Source organism: Thamnophis sirtalis, unplaced genomic scaffold, assembly GCF_051295495.1.
Source record: "Thamnophis sirtalis isolate CommonGarterSnake01/CBP01778 unplaced genomic scaffold, rThaSir2_p1.2 scaffold_2, whole genome shotgun sequence".
Lineage (NCBI taxonomy): Eukaryota > Metazoa > Chordata > Lepidosauria > Squamata > Natricidae > Thamnophis > Thamnophis sirtalis.
The window spans coordinates 171,447,311-171,468,589 of NW_028261382.1; the positions used below are offsets into that span (position 1 = coordinate 171,447,311).

Genomic DNA, 21,279 nt, shown 5'->3' on the forward strand with positions numbered 1-21,279 from the left:
CTAACTCTATTCCTCAATTCAGCTGATATCCACCTAGAATGCTATGGGCATCTCTATCCATCCCCTAGAGCCATGGTGAATATCATCACAGAGGGGCTAGAGGGAGAAGCAAGGGAATGGTTAGCAGCCCTCCACAAGAGGAGAGCCCCCCCCCAACTGCAAGACATAGATGACTTCCTGCAACTGCTACAGGATAGATTTGAGGAGGTGGAGGAGGACCCATATGCAGAAAAGGGGCTGCCCCATCAAAGAGCACATCCGTGAATTTAGGAGGGTCATAAAAAGGCTCCCCCCTTTACCAGAGCCACTGCTGGTGTATTTTTTTCGGAACAAGCCTGGACAAGCAAATTTCCCAGGAAACCGCATACTGTGACATCCCAAACCGACTCTCTGAGTGGTTCTGAGTAGCAACAAAAGTCGGCAGCGGGCTGTACGCCAACGACATGAGAAAGCAACCGGACTCAAAAGAGAGAGGTCAACCTGACCTGACACCACCCGGCCAATGAGAACCACAGCACCACAGCAGGCCCTGAGACCAGATTTGTATTAACAAACATGTAAAGTACACACACACACAAATTAGACGTACACCACATTTACACAATACAATACGAATAGGAACGAACAGGATCAATCATCAATCGATACCGCTCACCTTATATTATTTCCCCTTCTATTGTATTTATACCACATAACACCTATCCTCCGCGAGCTGCGCTGGCTACCTGTCGATCTCCGGGTGCGCTTCAAGGTGCTACTAGTCACCCATAAAGCCCTGCATGGTAGTGGATCTGCGTACTTGAGAGACCGCCTTCTGCCAATTACCTCCCTGCGACCAATTAGATCTCATAGATTGGGCCTCCTCCGAATTCCATCGGCCAGCCAGTGCCGGCTGGCAACTACAAGGAGGAGGGCCTTTTCAGTAGTAGCTCCGACCCTTTGGAACGAGCTCCCCGTGGAGATTCGTACTCTCACCACCGTCCAGGCCTTCCGCATAGCCCTTAAGACCTGGCTAGCCCGTCAGGCCTGGGGACAAAGATAGCCGCCCCTCCCGAATGATGAATGAATGTTGCTCATTATTTTTACTTATATGTGTCTACGTCATTGTTTGTATTCCCCCTCCTGATTTTATGTGAGCCGCCCTGAGTCCCCTCAGGGAAAAGGGCGGCCTATAAATGTTAATAAACATAAACATAAACATATTTCATTTGGATTTCACCATTCTTAACCCTCTTTATTTTACTCATAACTATTATTTTTGAGTTTTATTATATTCCTTCATTGATTTTTGTTTCTTTCCTCCATCCACCTATACCATTTATCCCATATCTGGTAGAATTCTGATTCTTCTTTTCCCTGGATTTCTTTAGTTAGTTTGTCCATTTCGGCCCAGTCCATAACCTTTCTTATTATTTCATCTTCATTTGGGATTAATTTATTTTTCCATTTCTGGGCAAAGGCAATCCTTGCCGCTGTTAAGTATATAGTATTAAATACTGGATTTCTTTTTTGTATTTCACCGACATAATTCCTAATAAGATCTTTTAAGACTTTTAATTTGTTTCATATGTTCTACTTAGAAAAATATTGTTTTGAGTTTGTCCTCTTTCTTCAGCTTTCTCCTCAATGAAACCAGGCTTGCAAACCTACGGTTCAGATATAAAAGTTCAGAAGAAACCAAGTGATATGATGAAAATAATTTAGTGAAGGTTAACGACAGTCACACCTCACTCTCCTTATTCCTTCCTGTTCATAGAAGAAGAATAAATAAATATTGGTAGCAGATGTGTAGAGCCAATTGACCCCAGATGCACAAAATGTAACAATTATTTTCCTGTATCTAGAAAGACAAGTGGCATGTTTTATACTGCCCTTGCCTAGTTCCTTTGCACTTCTTATGAAATTATGTCAAATGCCCTTTTGGCACCTGAATCGATGATAAGACTAAAGCAATAGAGCCGAGGTGGCGCAGTGGTTAGGGTGCAGTACTGCAGGCCACTTCAGCTGACTGTTATCTGCAGTTCAGTGGTTCAAATCTCACCGGCTCAAGGTTGACTTAGCCTTCCATCCTTCCGAGGTGGGTGAAATGAGGACCCGGACTGTGGGGGCGATATGCTGACTCTGTAAAGAGGGCTGAAAGCCCTATGAAGCGGTATATAAGTCTAACTGCTATTGCTAATAGGGATCTGGAGGTGCCCTTGAGATTTATAGCTATTACACAAGGTATCCATTCTTGGATGTTTTTATGAACTTGACTTTTCCTTTACACTTGCAGCTGTATCCAAGCCAAATCAAACCACAATAGTATGGCAGATAAGCAAACAATTTCTATTTTTGCCAAAATATATGTGTAGGAAAAAGGGGTTCTGTGTAGAACCTGATAATGTAGAAGACGTTTGGGAGAAGAGATGCTGCAACTGTACCAGATTCCATGGCAGTATGGGGAATGTACCATGCTTTGGTACCATGCTGTGGCCCTTTAGAGCCGAGGTGGCGCAGTGGTTAAATGCAGCACTGCAGGCTACTGCTAGATCAGCAGTTCAGCGGTTCAAATCTCACCGGCTCAGGGTTGACTCAGCCTTCCATCCTTCCGAGGTGGGTAAAATGAGGACCCGGATTGTTGGGGGCAATATGCTGACTCTCTGTAAACCGCTTAGAGAGGGCTGAAAGCCCTATGAAGCGGTATATAAGTCTACTGCTATTGCTATTGCTTTATGACTTGTGGACAGGGCCGGATTTAGATGAAAAGAGGCCCTAGGCTATTCCACTTATGAGGCCCTTTTACCTCCCATTTTTAAGTTTGTAAATTGCATGAGAGACAATAAAATACATCATTACTGTGATATATATCAATATATATCAATATATATAGCTGGCCTCCCAACCGAGGGCGGCTCTGCTCTGCGGCAAAGGCAGCGAGGCCAGCCGCCTCCCATGCTGCGCTCAACTGCCCGGCTCGGCCCCCTCGCCCTCACCTGCCTGGCCGCTGGTGGGCTCTGCGTTGATGGGGCGGCTACTGGGAGTGGCCGTGCCTCTTGCCCCACTGCCGGTGCCGGGAACGTGGGCGGGCTCCCCAACTGCTGCGACGCTGGAACGATCTTAACCAATACATTTTTATGTTTGTGTATTAGTCATATGCGTAGAATTTCTCCTTATTTTCGGTTCAGTGTTTTAGTGTTCACTGTTTTTAGAATAGTGTAATTTTAATTTTGCTAACAATTTGAATGTAGGCCCCTCTTGATCTTGAGGCCCTAGGCTGAAGCCTAGTTAGCCTATAGGAAAATCCGGCACTCCTTGTGGACATGCTGGCTCAGGAATCTGGGAGTTGAAGTCCACAAGTCATAAAGGGGCCATAGTTCTCCACCTCTAATTTAGTAGGTTAGTGCACTACTTTCAGTGGTGGGATTCAAATAATTTAACAACCGGTTCTCTGCCCTAATGAATGGCTGGGTGGGCGTGGCTCAGTGGTCATGTGACTGGTGGCCATTGCCAACTCAACGTCACTCCCATCAATGGGTGCTTCGCCTTAGCTGTTACAATGTAATAAGGGTTAACAGGAGAGGCAGTTTCTGTAAGCAGGTCAATAAAGATTAGGCTAGAAATAAAACCAGAATGTTTCCTTCCTGCCTTCCTTACAGGATTAGCCCTGTAAAGTGGAAAAAAACAAAAGGAGATTTCTTCCAACAACCAGTTCTCCGAACTGCTTAAAAAGTTAACAACCGGTTCTCCCAAATAGGTGCGGACTGGCTGAATCCCACCACTACTTTCAATGCAACAATGAAGAATAAAACATTGGTGATATGCTGTGCATATATCACTCTTTCAGCTCCATTATTGTGGGAGATATATACTGTATAGCTGTCACTGTTTTTCTTGGTTTTGGTGTTTCTCATGATTCCCTTACATTTTGTTGCTCATCAACAACTTTCTTTACAGTTTTAATTTTAAATGTAATGTAATTTTCAGTGTTTATGGTAGCTGAAATGATAGCTACAATGTCTTAGTCATTCATTTGTATTTTACTGAAGCAGAAAATGGTATCGGAGGAAGCTAGATTTTTACTAAAAAAATCTTTACTTGAATGACTAAAACATTACTTTGTTGTTATTTGGGAGGGAGGAAACTAGCTATAAATCCAGTAATATTGGAATTTGATTGCACTATTATGCTGTATTGATTTGGGATTTGGTAGATGCTGATCTAATTGAACAGCAGATGTTCAAAATCACATCTTTATATCTACTGGGGCTTTGTCATTTTGGGATTGTAAAAGTAATGGGCTCTCCGCAGTATTCTCCAAAGTTCAACTCTAGGGAAAAAAAAACCAAAGAAGTAAAGTAAAGATTTATCTCGCGTTTTAAAAACGGCGATAAACCCAAGAGCGAGTTGAACTTTTTTGGTAGCATATTTTAGAGAGAAAAAAAAATCCCTAAACTGAACCTGCTAATTTGAAACATTCAAATAGATCTCATTCACTCTCTTGAGTATTGATGCTGAAATGGCAGCGCCATATGGGGAAGTAAAATATATGACAACAAAACTAATATACTGCGGTTGATTTCTGAAAAAAGTATCAAGAGATGATTTTAGCTGGCTGTGTTTTAATTCAATTAAATAGAGCACTACAGAGCGCAAGAAAACAGGACACGAATTCTTTCTTTTTATTCTCAGTTGCTGTAGAACTTTTAAAATCTTTTAAACATGAATAAACATATGGGAGGATCAGCTTGGTGTAGTGATTAAGGCACCAGCCTAGAAACCAGCAGGCCACAAATTCTAATCCATCTGGGTCACCTTGGGCCAGTTACTTTCTCTTAGCCCTAGGAAGCAGGAAATGGTAAACCATTTCTGAAAAAGCTAGTCAAAGCAGGCGCTAGGAGCCAATTTTGACACAAAGGCACAAAAACAAGAAAACTTTATCATAAAGCAGCCATTTGAGTTAATTCAAATGGTTTATCTGCTTCTAAAAAAAAAAAGAAAACCAGTGTTTGGATTCATGCTTGGCTTGATATCATATTGCAGTATCTGCCTACTGCATTGCCAACAAACATTTGTCTGGATCAGTTTCATGGCTTGGCCCTGGTGAAAGAGGGTACAATCATATTATACACTGTCAGACATCTTTCTGGCAAATTTGATGGGAGCATTTGTTGTAGTAGAAAAGCTAAGATCTGGTGCGGAGCTGGGTTCCTACCAGTTCGCACCTATTCGGTAGAACCGGTTCGTCAAATCTACCGAACCGGTTAGAAGAGGTTCCACCAGTGGACCCGGAAAGCAGGCCACACCTACAGAAGAGGTTCCAAAAATTTTTGAAACCCACCCCTGGTCCTTGGATATGATTATTCTACACTATCATGCTCATATTTATAAAACTCAGTGCCTCTGGGAAAGGTAAGGATGACTACTGCGTTTGTGGTGCAATCAGAACATTGCGTGTGTTGAAGTTGTTTTAACGCAAACCAAAGATGCCTTTTAAAAAACAAGTTTACATCATATTCTTATGCATGCCAGTGATGTGTGTGGGGTAATTTAAGGTGGTTCTGACAAGTGTTGTCGGCATCTTCATATCCGGTCACATGGGCGGCAAGCCACTCCCATCCGGTCACATGGGTGGCAAGCCACTCCCACAAAGGAGGCCACACCCACAGAGTAGGTTCGAACAATTTTTGAAACCCACCACTGTTTTGAACACAAGATGTGCAAATAAAGCCTTACAGGTTTGTCTACCATTCAATCTACTCACATCCTTTTATAGATCCTGCCATGGCTACATGTATTATCCGATGACCAATTTGGCTTTCTCCATTGTGAGGCCTACATTGTGAAGAGAGAAAAATAATCTCACTGGATTCTAAGCAAACTGACTTCACACTGCAGTTGCAGCCCCCATACCTAATTATCCAGGCTTTGTAAGGCTAACGTTTGAATTTGTTTTTGTTCTAAAAAACTTCTCCATCTGTTATGCATTTTATATTGTTTTTATGGGAATTCTTATTCTTCCTTTATAAGTCAACCAGAGCTATTAACGGAGTGGGTGGCATATTAATTTTCTAAATAAAAACTAAGAATTAGATAGTTTGGTGGGGGAGACAATGAAGCTAAAATACAGGAGAGGCAATAATTGAATGAAAGGCCACATGTTTGCAAGTTCATGGCTTCTGCTAATGGCATCTAATTTTTGGACAAATTCACATAGGAATGCTTTCCAGAGCATGACATGTTGGATCATATGGGATACGGCCTCAAGTACCAGTTCTGTGTACTGTGTCCCATTCTTGCCATTCTTTGCGAGCATAATATGGCGTGTAACTTTTGTGTACGGATGGGAAAAACAAGTGTCATCACTTTGATGCTGACTTATCAAACTTATGTGCCTTAAAACCAGAAAATTGCAATTTGTGAATTTTCCACTTTGCCAAACTTTGCAGGGTTTTTCAAAAATGTGTATACACAAAATTGCATATACAGTAAGTTAAAGTATATTTGCAACTATAGGATTTTATGAGGTAAAAGACCAGAGTACTCTGCTTCTTTTGTAAGAACTGTTACTACCAATTTAACAAATCACTCTTGCTTTCTTTCTACTAGATAGCTTAACTGCCGTTGCATTTTTTCAATATATCATACGTTGCTAAGTTTGGAAACCTGCTTAGATCAGCCTTCCAATCAGCTGATTCCACCTGGACCTATGTATGTCTCCTCAAATCCACTTCTGAATCTGAAGGCTTAAACTGATTCCGAATTCTTCCCTTTCTTGTTTTGTTCATCCCACTACTATTCTGTTATTGGTTTTTTTCCCCCCTTGCTTCTGTTCTTTAAATTTGCTTTAGGTGATTCATGGTTCTCTTTAGAAAGGAGAAATGTCGAAAATATCTTATAGGGTTATATTTAAAAGAAGGAATTATTTTAATGAAGGATTGTGGTGGGCTTCTTGGTATAGAAACCTTCATTCATGCAACTCCCTTGCTTTTTATATAATTTGGTTGGCTTAACGAAACACATTTCCTACATTCACATAATATTCTGTGAACGATGCTCCCCCACAAATAAAAGACATTATGTTTAATGATAATCTGCTTTAGTAAAGAAGGCCTTCAAGGACAAGGAGAAGACCTGCTCCCAAGACAGCAATCAGATAAACAAAATTTGAGCCTGGGCCAAGAAAGTAATTTGCAAAAATGCCTCAGAGAGCCTTCCCCTCCAATTCTCATGTATATAAAAGCAGGATGAAGGCTGGCACATTCACACTGGAAAGATTCTGTTATTTTTTAAAAAAACTGTTAGTTTTAATATAATTTAAATTTGTTCTATTCTAATAAAGTACAGTAGTTTTAGTTCTGCATGGCGCCTTTTTAAAAATCTGTGCCATCTATAAGGTTGACGTCAGATTTATGTAATATGCTTAAGTTAAATGGTCAGAAATGGTGGTAACAACAATAACTGGAACAATATCTCATGTCCATGAACCAAGAATTTAAGGCAAATAATGTGTGAAATAGTAATTAATAAAGAATTAGTAAAGAAAGAACAGAGTAATGGTAATCAAAAGAGAAAAGTACACCCTAAACATGATAATAGAGGGAACAAGCATAAAACAAGTATCAGAGTTGAAATATTTAGGAACAACATTTACAAGGTTTACTGAAGAATGGACAGCTAACTCCACTCCTACAATAAAAGGCAGAACAGATTACTACGAAGAAGCATCTCATACAAAGCATATTCATATCCACTTTATGTTACCAGTGCCAAACATGGACACTTACAATAACACATAAATGAAAGTTAGTTATTATGGAAATGAGATGTTTGAGGAAAGCTTCTGGAGTGACTAGAAGGGAATAAAATTAGGAATGAGATTATAAAGCAAAGAAATGGAATAGAAACCAATATTAAACTGCGTACAAAGACAGTAAATAAAATGGCTTGCCATCTGGAGAGAATGTTTAAGGATTCCATAAGGCATAGATAAAAAGAGAAGGTCAAAGAGCATGAGACAGACCAGTGGTGGGTTTCAAAAATTGTTCGAACCTACTCTGTGGGTGTGGCCTCCTTTGTGGGAGTGGCTTGCCGCCCATGTGACTGGATGGGAGTGGCTTGCCGCCCATGTGACCGGATATGAAGATGCCGACGACACTTGTCAGAACCATCTTAAATTACCTCACACACAGCACTGGCATGCATAAGAATATGATGTCAACTTGTTTTTTAAAAGGCATCTTTGGTTTGCGTTAAAACAACTTCAACACACGCAATGTTCTGATTGCACCACAAACGCAGTAGTCATCCTTACCTTTCCCAGAGGCACTGAGTTTTATAAATATGAGCATGATAGTGTAGAATAATCATATCCAAGGACCAGTGGTGGGTTTCAAATTTTTTTGGAACCTCTTCTGTAGGTGTGGCCTGCTTTCCGGGTCCACTGGTGGAATTTCTTCTAACCGGTTCGGTAGGTTTGACGAACCGGTTCTACCGAATAGGTGCGAACTGGTAGGAACCCACCCCTGAGACAGACCCAGAAGAAAATGGAAAGACAACATCAAATACATGTTACAGCAGCATCAAATGACAATGGTTGAAGACAAGAGAAGTGCAAGAACCAAAGTTTTGTTTGGTTCCCATTCAACACCCAAAGTGCTAAAAGACAAAGTAAAGAAGAAGAAAAATGGTGGGAAGTTTGATGAACCTCAACCATCCCATCACTGGGTAGTCTCACTAGTTCTTGCACTAATATAGCCACGGATGCCAGGTGAGATCATCAGGGGGACAAATGTTGAGATCAGGTTGCATCAATGCGATGTAAGCCCTGTCTCTTTTATGTACGAGCTACGATGTTGTACACATGTATGAATAGGGCGGAGACTTCTGTCTGTGTAATTTACCCAAATGAAAAAGCCTTGGATCATGCACATGCTTTTGCATAACCACAGAATATTCCTTAACATTAAGATTAAGATTTAAGATTAAGATTTAATTTATTTGTATGCCGCCCTTCTCCGGGAGGGACTCAGGGCGGCGAACAACTCAAAAGGGGAAAGGGGATACAAACACAATACACATAATTAAAATACACAAGAGTCATACAGCCATACAAGTCGAGAGGGGAGGGAAACTCATCAACCCCAGGCCTGCCAGCACAGCCAGGTTTTGATGGCTTTCCGGAAGGCCTGGAGAGAGGTGAGGGTCCGAATCTCCGTGGGGAGTTCATTCCAAAGGGCCGGAGCTGCAACAGAGAAGGCCCTCCCCCGGGTGGTATCCAGATGGCATTGGCTGGTAGACGGAACCCGGAGGAGGCCGACCCTGTGCGATCTAACGGGTCTGTGGGAGGTAATTGGCAGCAGGCGGTCTCTCAAGTACCCAGGTCCAATACCATGAAGGGCTTTATAAGTTACGACTAGCACCTTGAAGCGTATCCGGAGACCGATTGGTAACCAGTGCAGCTCGCGGAGGATAGGTGTAACGTGGGTGTACCGAGGTGCACCCACAATCGCTCGCACGGCTGCATTCTGGACGAGTTGTAGTCTCCGAATACTCTTCAAAGGCTGCCCCATGTAGAGCACCATGGAAGATGACAAGCAGCTTCTATTTGCATGAAATTGCCTTATGGTTTAACCATATATGGCTGTATATTGTAACTCCTTTGTTTCCAGGTTTTGCATTGTGTTGCTCAAACTACCCATGGCATAAACATTTTGAAGGAGAGAAAAAGAGAGAAGCGCCATATACACTTGTGAATAAGATGAAAAATTTAGGTGCTAATATGCACCCAACATTTTGTTTGGGTTATTGGTAGTGGATTTATCCACGAATATATAAAGTCATACTTTAAAAATATATATAATTGCACATAAGTCTATCTATGGATAACATGACCCATGAGTTCATCATAAAAATACCATGAAAAATGGGTAATCTCTGGATTATACATAGAGAAGCCAATGGTGAAAAGTAAAGCTTGCAAAAATTTTGAAAGTTGGTTATCCCCAGGCGGACTTAACAATATGCAAATATATACAACAATGTAAGGATTCTATGAATGAGAAGGAAAATAAAACATCAATTGATTTATTATTTGTAGTTACATTTGAACTATACAGAGAATTTAGTGTTAAGGAAATAGCAGAATTGCAAATAAAATTAGAATGCTGTAAATTATAATTCTTGCAAGGACATGGCTTGTGGAAGAATATATCTCTTTTTAAAATATTCAGCACCTATCTCAGGCTTAATATTGTGATACATGTAATTGTGTTAAACTTTTTTGAAATGATGCTGGTGAAGTATATTGGTGATTTTTCTTTTATCTCTTAGGATGTTCCAGTTAGAGAGAATGGGAAGCCTGAAGAGATAATTCTCTTTGAGCTGTTTCTTCTTAAAGGAACTTCTGACAGAGTTGTGGGCTGGGGAGTTTTTCCTTTATGTAATAATAATTTGGACATCGTGGATGGGAAGTTTAAGTGTCCTCTTCTCAGAGGTCATTATGATTCAAGAATTGATAGATTTCAAAAAATTGAAAAGTTGATTTCTTCTGATTTGGATCATTGGCTATGCAATCTTTATTTTCAGGTAGGTGTAATGTCTTTAAAGTGCTACATCTTAATTTAATATATTGTTCATGAATTTTTGCTAATGATTTACACTGTGTTAATCAAACATTTTTACTTAAAGCTCAATAGGACCATTCATTGGCTGTTTAGAAAGTAGATAATATGACATTATAAGTCTCTAGGGATACTCTAAAATATAGTCATCTTTATGATATTCTGGATTTATTATTCACCTGTATTCCATTACTTGCACTTAAACCTTCTAATATTTAATTAATTCTTTATTTCTCCTTACTTATCTTCTTCCAAAAACAATGTGAAACATACTACTACTAATTGTGCCAAACGTTTGGATTTGAGTACAACAAAAACCACTGGGATCATTAGGTTCAGGGGTTTTTAGAGAATGAGAAAGTCAAGATCTTGTGGGACTTCAGAATTCAGACTTACAGGCACTTGGCCCGCAACATGCCTGACATAACAATAGTTGAAAAGAAAAAAGTATGGTTCATATGAATTGAAGATAAACAGCAAGAAAAAAAATCACAAAGTACTGGGACTTGCAAATTGAAGTTGAGCGACTGTGGAAAAAGAAATCATGTGTTGTCCTGATTGTAATTGGAGCCCTTGGAGCAATACCCAAAGGGCTACCTCACTATTTGGAAATTTTAAAGTTATCAGACTTGAACATTCTGATTCTACAAAAAACCACCCTACTTGGAACAGCTTATATCCTCTGACGTTACCTTAACAGTTCCTAGGTCCTTGGTTAGGACTCGAGCTGTTGAGCTACCAACCAGCCCCAAAGGCTGTGAATCTCACCAAAGATTAACATAATAATAATAATAATAATAATAATAATAATAATAATAATAATAATAATAATAATAATAATAATAATACGTTACGACGTCCTAGGCCCCTGGGTGGGGCCCGACTAGTAACCAATGCCAAATCCGGCGAAACAACTGGCCGCTGTGATACAATTGTATAATAATAATAATAATTGCGGCACAATTCAGTAGCACAAATGATCCATTGGAATTTGTGCAAAAATTATAATATTAAAACAGCAACAAACTGGTGGGAACATCAGCCTGAAAAAGTCACCGAAAATCAGATGGTCAAGATCTTGTGGGATTTCCATATACAAACAGATAAAATACTGGTGCATAATACATCAGACATCACACTGGTTGAGAAAAATAAGGTCACAATCATAGATATCGCAATACCAGGTGATAGCAGGGTCGCCGAGAAGGAACATGAAAAAATCGCAAAATACCAGGACTTAAAAATCGAAATTCAACGACTATGGCACAAACCAGCAGTGATAATTCCAGTGGTAATTGGCACACTGGGTGCTATTCCCAAAGCACTGGAATTACATTTAAAACAGTTAAAAATTAACAAAATCACCATTAGTCAAATGCAAAAAGCCGCACTGCTTGGAACTGCACGCATATTACGAAAATACGTTACGACGTCCTAGGCCCCTGGGTGGGGCCCGACTAGTAACCAATGCCAAATCCGGCGAAACAACTGGCCGTTATGATACAATTGTATAATAATAATGCTATATCTGTGTTTAACTGCCGGTTCTCTTTCTACTTGTCTTACTATAATTTTAATACATATGGATAAAGTAAAATTGATATGAATGAAGAAAAAGATTGATATGCCTTGAAACGAGACTTCTCTCTAGTTGATGATTAAAGTAAACAATTATAATGAAATATGGGGGGATTTTATAAAAACAGTGTTGGTGGAAGGCAAAGGGAATAAACCTACTCAAGAATATATGTTGTTTTAGAGGGAATAAGGGCACAATTGGAATATATTGTATATTTTTAGTTGCTATAGAAAAAGAAATATAAGTAATAAAAATGGTCTCAAGGGGATGAGAGTGCACTCTAATATTTGTACTTTTTTCTTCTCTCTTTCTTTTTATATTATTTTGTATTATTTGTATTCAAAATATATAAAAAAATTAAAAACAAAAAAGAAACTAGACTTTTCTCTATCTTTATACAAAGAAAGTCTGGAATTCTGTTCAGAAACTAAACTGTTAAAAATATGAATTGGCTATATTTAGCTATAAAGTAATGTTTAAAACTGTATGACTTAAAATTTCCTTTCATATTTGAACTTCAAAGTCAGCTTAGGAGACCCATTGAGGATTATGGCTGTGGGGAATAATTGACTCCTTGGATTCACAAATTGATAGACAGTTGTGTTTTTAAATTATTGCGCTGCACACTGAGAGCACTTAGGACAAGAATTACAGGAATTAAGAAATAACTAATAACTGGTGGACCCATGTGGTGGGAGTTCCCAAAGAATCCTAGATTTACCCTTTTGATTGAACCTTTGAGAATATTAGCAGAATAATTTTGCATATGGCTGACCTATTCATACAAAAATGTTTTCTCTTATCAGATAATTAAACTTCCATGGTATTCAAATGAACAGTATAAATATGAAGTGGGCCTTCAGTCATCTTCAAAAATTCTTCAATATTCAAGTATTGCTGAGAAGGATGGGATTTCAAAAGAAACCATAGGTGGGTCGTGAAATGACAGACTAAATAAAATTCCTATCTACCATGATACTGTTTTAACATATTCTTTGGCTTGCATTCATTAAATTAAAAAAAAAACATTCAACATCTTATTGTACAGTTGTCTTCCCCGCCTTGTTCTACCTATATGCCACGGTTATAAGTGTTGTTGCCTTAACACATCTGGAAGAATCCAGTTATGGAAGCAAATTGTTGTTGTTTTAATCATTTATGGAAGTGATAAATCTTTTGAAATCTAAAGCCTTGCTGACATAAGCCAGGAAAACCTATCACTCTTTTATTTGGGGAGAGTATGAATGCTAGAGGTAACACAGAGTATTTCTTATGTTAAATGTTTGTCCAGGTGATGGGTTGGATCTAGCAAATCCAAAGTATTTCTCCAGTACATTCTTGACATTGGAAAAAAATATCTGACCTCTGAAACTCCAAGGAGCAGGAAGGAGTTTTTGATATTAGATATATCCTCTCAGATGTCTCTGCAAACTTTAAAATGTCTTAAGGATCCTGAATTGGGGATGCAGTGGCTCAGTGGCTAAGGCGGTGAGCTTGTCGATCAGAAAGGTCAGCAGTTCAGTGGTTCAAATCCCTAGCACCGCGTAACAGAGTGAGCTCCCGTTCCAGCTTCTGCCAACCTAGCAATTCGAAAGCATGTAAAAATGCAAGTAGAAAAATAGGAACCACCTTTGGTGGGAAGGTAACAGTGTAACGTGCTCCTTCGGCATTTAATTATTCCGGCCACATCCCCACGGAGATGTCTTTGGACAGCGCTGGCTCTTTGGCTTTCAAATGGAGGTGAGCACCGCCCCCTAGAGTCGGAAATGACTAGCACCTATGTGCAAGGAGAGTCTCTACTTTTTAAAGGATCATGAAATGCCATTTCAACCTTAAAAGGATATTAAAGATTCTGAGATGCCTTTACAAGATGTATTACCTTACAATTGATACACCATTCTAAATTACCAGATGCTGTGCCAATGTGCCAAACAATGTATTAGGAACCACCGAAGAAGTAGGACAGCATATGTCCCACTCTTCATTCTATGTAGACTTGATCTAACAGATGGATTGTTGTAAATCCTTGATTTGAATATGATACCTCCCTGAAAATATATACATAGATATTGCATATTTCCACTGTACCATAGGGGCAGATGCAAAGAATCATATATGAGTTATGCTCTGTTAAATGAATATGCTCAGATCTCTAGCTTTTTTTTAAAAAAAATCAAACCTACTGGATATACAGTTGAATAATTGAAACTCTACATCCCCCAGTCTGAAAACAGATATCCTTAAGAATAATTCTCTGTATCATTTGTATTTATTTATTTACTTGGAGCTTTCTTTAAAGATATTATTAGCTGTTAATATCCCCTGTGGGTTTGTTTTCTAATATATATCAGTTCAATGCTACAGTATGCTGTTTCTTCTAGTGATACGTTGCTAAGAGATTTAATAATGGGCAAACAAACACAACATGTGGTAATCCATTTCAAATTAAAAGTTTATTAAACGCTAGCTTGATGACTTTCTGGCTATTTACAATTAAAGGAGCAAACCTTAGGGAACTAGGAAACACGGGGTAAACCTTACAGCTTTTTCTTTCCAACAGAACAAATACATTTATGATCTGCAGCAAACTGATAGGTTGTATAAATACTCTATTTATTCGGTTGGGACACAACATAAAATTGTGCTAAAGTGACGCTAATGTTGAAATGCAAGCCAGAGAATAGACGAACCTAAATGACAATGAATTCTGCGCCTTAAGAAGACTCATTGAAACACTCTAATAATGAGAGACTAATCAGTATATGGGATTTTACCAAGTGTAGCTTGGCTTGAAAAACACAGTTTTATTTCTAAGTTACTCTCAATCTTGGCAATTTTAAGATGTCTGGACTTCAATGCCCAGAATTCTCCAGCCAGAATGAGTGAGGATCTAGGGTTTCTGATTGGAAGAAAAACTCTATCCCTCATTTCCCGAGGTCATTACTCTTCAGTATAGTTATTAATTCCAGGGTGTGGAATCTGTGAACCCCAGGTAATGCTGAATGACATCACCCATAGTGCCAGTCTGGTTGCATATTGTCCCTCATTTGATTAACTGGTCCACAGAAAATAGTTGAAGAATGGCATGATTGCGAGAGGTGACAATGGGAGGCTGAAACACTAGCAGAAAGATATGCAGACAATACTATTGCCGAAACTGAAATGAAAGAAGATGTAGAAGAGATTATACAGCATATTATATAGCAATCTATAAAAGGAAAGTGAAAAAAATGTCAGTTATTATAAATAGCAATAGCAATAGCAGTTAGACTTATATACCGCTTCACAGGGCTTTCAGCCCTCTCTAAGTGGTTTACAGAGTCAGCATATCGCCCCCACAGTCTGGGTCCTCATTTCACCCACCTCGGAAGGATGGAAGGCTGAGTCAACCTTGAGCCGGTGAAAATTGAACCGCCAAACTGCAGATAGCAGTCAGCTGAAGTGGCCTGCATTTCCATGCATTTGGCTGAATATCTAAATGTTTCATTGTTTAATTTACTTACGGCTGGTCTTAAATAACAGGAGATGAAATGTTAACATTAAACAGAAAGACATCAAACAAATTATTAAACATGCCATGTGATCCTGGCTTATTTATTGTTCTCCCATGTAACTGAAACCCAAGATCATGGTATGTAAATGCCTAATGCAATTTAGTCTCATTGCAAATATATATATATATATATATATATATATATATATATATATATATATATATATATATATATATATATATATATATATATATATATATATATATATATATATATATATATATATATATATATATATATATATATATATATGTTTTCTGAGGTTTTCGCGGGTGTTAGTATGTAGGTCTCTAGTTGTTCGGGTTTTCTCCCGCGTAGAATTGGAGGTGTCTTGGCGACGTTTCGACTACTCCTGGAAACACCAAACCTGAAGTAGTCAGCAGCAGCCTGAAGATGACGAATGTGACTTCGTCGAAACGTCGCCAAGACACCTCCAATTCTACGCGGGAGAAAACCCGAACAACTAGAGACCTATATATATATATATGTATGTATAAACTTTTGTTGGAGATGTAAAAAGATAAATAGCAGCCTCAGTTGAGTTGGACAATCCCATTCTCTGATCTCCTGGTCTCCTGATGTCAAAGGTCTCTGGAAGACATCTAGTTGCAGAATTTGGCTTCAGTTAAGTAACGTTCAGATCTGCTGGATAAAAGGTTAAAAAAAAGAGGCTTTAACACAACTCCGCAAATTGTTAATGGGAAACGTACTTTGACAGAACTGTTTTGCAGAGATCTGGCCCATCCCAATGTGATGCCGACTGACAGTGCTTTGCTGTTCCCGAAGCATAGAAACATGTGGAAGGAATTGTTCTTTCACATTTCACAGGTTGTCATTTCCTTCGCAGGGCAACCTCTGACCCCTCGGAGAGATTCTGACGCTCGCAAGGGAAGCATTCCCAGTGTTGAAAAGGAAATGAGAAAGCGGTTTAACATGGTGAGAGGTGGGAAATGGTGCATATTAGAACAAATTAAGAGGAAAATAACAAATGCCCTCATGGATAACGTCCAGCAGGTTAGAAACTTTCAGTATGGTGGGTAATTTGCTAACATTTTGGAACTAGATTGATTCTGTATAGTTCTTTTAAATTATGAAAACAGTGACAGCAACTACAATCTCACACATTTAGTAAGCCAGGGAGAAGTCGAAATTATACGTGGTGACATATACACACAACAGAGAGGCAGAGAGACAGTGATAAAGATTAAAAAATGAATTATATTAGGAAAAGTCAATGTACAGAAAAAAGTATGCATGGATTAAGAGATACACAGAAATGGTATATACTAATTATATTAACTATCATAATGTCAAAGCTGGAATCACAATAGAATAAAGTTTCAGACATTCATCGAGGAGGCAATAAGGATGAAAGTATGGATATCCAAAATAATTTTCTCCAGATTGTTGTACAATGTTCTATTTCTAGTAATCAGTAATAAGTCACTGAACAAATGCAGCAATCTTAGTTCTAAACAAGGCTTTATAAATTCATGGATGCTTCTTTTTTAAGTCACTCTTTAAAACTCCAAGTAGCAGTCCTAGTAGTCCTTGTTTAACGACGGCCAATTTAGCAAGTTACAACAGTGATGAAAAAGCAACTTTGCAACCAATGCTTGCATTTAGGATCTTCACAAATATGTAAAGTAGAGGTGGGTTCCTACCAGTTCGCACCTATTCGATAGAACCAGTTCGTCAAATCTACCGAACCGGTTAGAAGAGGTTCCACCAGTGGACCCGGAAAGCAGGCCACACCTACAGAAGAGGTTCCAAAATTTTTTGAAACCCACCACTGGTCCTTGGATATGATTATTCTGCACTATCATGCTCATATTTATAAAACTCAGTGCCTCTGTGAACGGTGTGGATGACTACTGCGTTTGTGGTGCAATCAGAACATTGCGTGTGTTGAAGTTGTTTTAACGCAAACCAAAGATGCCTTTTAAAAAACAAGTTTACATCCTATTCTTATGCATGCCAGTGCTGTGTATGAGGTAATTTAAGGTGGTTCTGACAAGTGTCGTCAGCATCTTCATATCCGGTCACATGGGCGGCAAGCCACTCCCATCCAGTCACATGGGCGGCAAGCCACTCCCACAAAGGAGGCCACACCCACAGAGTAGGTTCGAACAATTTTTGAAACCCACCACTGATGTAAAGTAAAGGAAAGCTGAAGTAAGATCATAGTCCCAGTTGTGGTTTCACTATTTCACTTAACAACTGAGCTGATTGTCCCAATTGTGGTTGTTCATTGAGGACTTCTTGCATACAAAACTACTGCTTTGGAATGGCTTTAGGAAAGATGTAAAGGGGAAAAAATAATAAAAGAAGAAATAACCAAAGTTTGGTGAATTTCGATATTCAGCAAAAACAGGCCAAACCAAAATTGACGAGAAAACGAGAAACACAACAGTATAATTGGCAACACAATGCAAGTCATCTTTAACATCTGCCAGGTGATATGAAATAGGTGGCATTTATAGGCTACGGTAAACCAATCTGCATGGCTGGTAAAGTACGGCTTGCCAGCTGGGATTGTGGGTGCTGGTTTGCGGTGATGTGTATGTAGGGCTAAAAGAAAATGATGGACTTGGTATCAGCTGGAAAGATCTTAGGAGAGTTGACATTTATAGCTGACTTATGAAGCAAACGCTGCGAGAATACAGCGAGCTTTCCTTATATCGCTTCCCATTTTATACAATTTCCATAGAGGCATGGCTCCTGCCCTGGAACATGCTTCTTTGTATCTGCTATATATATGATGTAAACGTAATTACCTGGGGGAAAAAAAAAACACCCAGAGGCTTCTCCCATCAATAAATCCTTAGAGGCAGTGTTTCAAAAGGATCATTGACATTTGTTAAAATAAAAGAGTGTGTGCCCTTCATTCTTCAAACCTAGAAAACTTGCACATGGGTTTGAACAGATACGATTTTTAGGCCACAAATATTCTGCAAACCTATTGCCGCATGGTAACACAATTGGGTGCCTATTGTCCAATTTGCGGAAACAAATGAACAAAATCAGCGGCTTGTTAGTCTTCATTTCATTTCAGTTGCTTAGCCCTGCTCCCAGGACATCCTCACTAATAAGACTTAATATGATGCTTAGCAGTGGTGGGATTCAAATAATTTAACAACTGGTTCTCTGCTGTAATGACCAGCTGGGTAGGTGGCGCTTGGCAGTCATGTGACTGGGTGGGCGTGGCCAACTCAATGTTACACACGCCGATGGGCGGTTCGTTTTAGCTGTTACAATGTAATAAGGATTAACCGGAAAGACAGTTTCTGTAATCAGGGCAATAAAGATTAGGCTAGAAACAACACCAGAATGTTTCCTTCCTGCCTTCCTTACAGGATTAGCCCTGTAAAGTGGGAAAAAAATAAAATAAGATTTCTTCCAACAAACAGTTCTCCGAACTGCTTAGAAAGTTATGAACCAGTTCTCCCGAACAGGTGCGAACTGGCTGAATCCCACCACTGATGTGTACAGTGACATCATCACACATATGCTGCAATTATGAATTTGTGTCCCCAGGTAACTTAAACTCATTGCATTTGTATGATGTCATCCTATACATGTCATAATCTATAACCTCTTGCTTCCCTGTAGCCATCTATGAGACAATGTTGAGTTGGCCACGCCCACCCAGTCACATGACCACCGAGCCACGCCCACCCAGCTGGCCATTAGGGCAGAGAAACGGTTGTTAAATTATTTGAATCTCACCACTGGTACACATGTTATTCTGGTGGCCTTGCAGTTTGCTATGGATGACACTGGATTCTTTGATAGGTCAATTGACAATTTTATTAATAAGTTCTCCAATTCCAATTTCCAATGTAGAAGTTGAAGCAGGAGAAATATCCATATATATTTGCCTTCCGCTCCATAGTGTGAATCTGCTTTCATTTCTACAGTGAGTTCCAAAGTGAATCTGCTTTCATTTCCGCAGAGAACAGAAACAGGCTGGCTGTTTGTCAAGATGAAGCCTATGAATTGTTGGCTGTTCTTGTGATATGTTTAAGGCCGTAGAGTGGAAAGAGTTGACTTCACTGCACCACAAATGCAGAATGAAAATTATGTTAGCCAAAGAGGGGCTTTTCCAGTGGCTGCATTCTGATTCTGCATTTTGATTCTGTAACTCCCTTCCAAGCTTTCTCATCAATAATCTGTCAGAATTGTAATAGAAGCTGATGGCATAAGCTAGGAGGCACACTTTCCTCATAGAGAGAAACTTTCTCATGGGAAACTGGGACTGAAATGCTGGCAAGGGGGACAAAAGAATTGGTAGACATAAAACGGAGAAGGGAGTAGGGCACAGGGTGATAGCTGGCGATTTAAAACGGATTAAAGATTTTTTTTAAAAGTAATTTTATGAAACATAATTAAAAAGGGAAAAACTAATACACATTAGGGAAAAATAAAAGAATAAGGAAAACAGAGCAAGTACAGAAAATTAAAAATGGAAAATAACGATATGGTAAAGAAACAAAATATATATAAAAACTGACTTTATCCTTCACCACCACAAGTGATCTCCATTATGGCTAATGGCAAGGGTTTGTTGATACAAAACATATAGCTAGCCAAGCTGCCTATCCCTGCCTTAAATCTTTACACTTCTATCTCTAGAAAGATGCACTTTCAATCTTCTTCTACTTTTTTTTTTTCACTGTGAAAATACATTTATTTCCATTTCATTCCATACAATCACATGCATACTGTGCATAACCGGGGCATATAACATTGAATAATAAACACAGCCATCGCTTTTATAGACAATACCCCCCAAAATACAAACCCAATATACCACCTTGACCCACCATACACCCTCTTTCACCCCCCTCCAACTTTCATTCTTCCTTCCAACATACCCCTCTACTTCCTACTTCCTACTTCCCCTCCCCCTCTATCACTCCTCTCTCTCAATACATTCCCTCCCTTCCTTCTCCTCCTGCTTCCAATCCTCTCTCCCACCCTCTCCACCCCTCCTTCTTCTTTCACTCTACTCCTCCCTTCGGTGTACCTCTATTGTCTACCAATATGTTCAGCTTGTCCTATTTTTACACTAACATTAAAAAGCCACAGTATACAAGTGCAATCATGTGCTTTAAGATCTAAAATCTTCTTCTACTTTTAATGACCCTATAATCCAGTGGTGGGTTTCAAATTTTTTAAGAACCTCTTCTGTAGGTGTGGCCTGCTTTGTGGGAATGGCTTGCTGGCCATGTGACCGGGTAGGTGTAGCTTGCCAGCCATGTGACTGGGTGGGAGTGGCTTACCAGCCCTGTGACTGGGTAGGCATGGCCAACTTGTAAAATGTGGTGAAACTCACTTAACAATGCTCTTGCTTAGCAATCAAAATTTTGGCTCAGAAACTCTGGCATTTGAAGCACGCAAGTCTTAAAGCTGTCAAATTACAAGACCCTTGCACCCCTAACCCTTTAGAAAAAAAAATCCCAGGGGTGTTCAAACTTGACAGCTTTAAGACTTGTGGACTTCAACTCCCAGAATTCCTCCTCTCGCTCTTCATCTTGATGAT

General features: G+C 39.3%; 1 protein-coding gene across 1 annotated transcript in view; it reads left to right on the plus strand.

The window, feature by feature from the left end:
* LOC148049272 (uncharacterized) overlaps positions 1-21,279 on the plus strand; it is a 199,200-nt gene that overhangs the window by 76,834 nt on the left and 101,087 nt on the right. Inside the window, exons 8-10 of the mRNA XM_087703590.1 lie at positions 10,312-10,566; positions 12,987-13,110; positions 16,582-16,670. Coding sequence (XP_087559716.1) covers positions 10,312-10,566; positions 12,987-13,110; positions 16,582-16,670 — 468 coding nt within the window. The remainder of the gene's footprint in view (positions 1-10,311; positions 10,567-12,986; positions 13,111-16,581; positions 16,671-21,279) is intronic.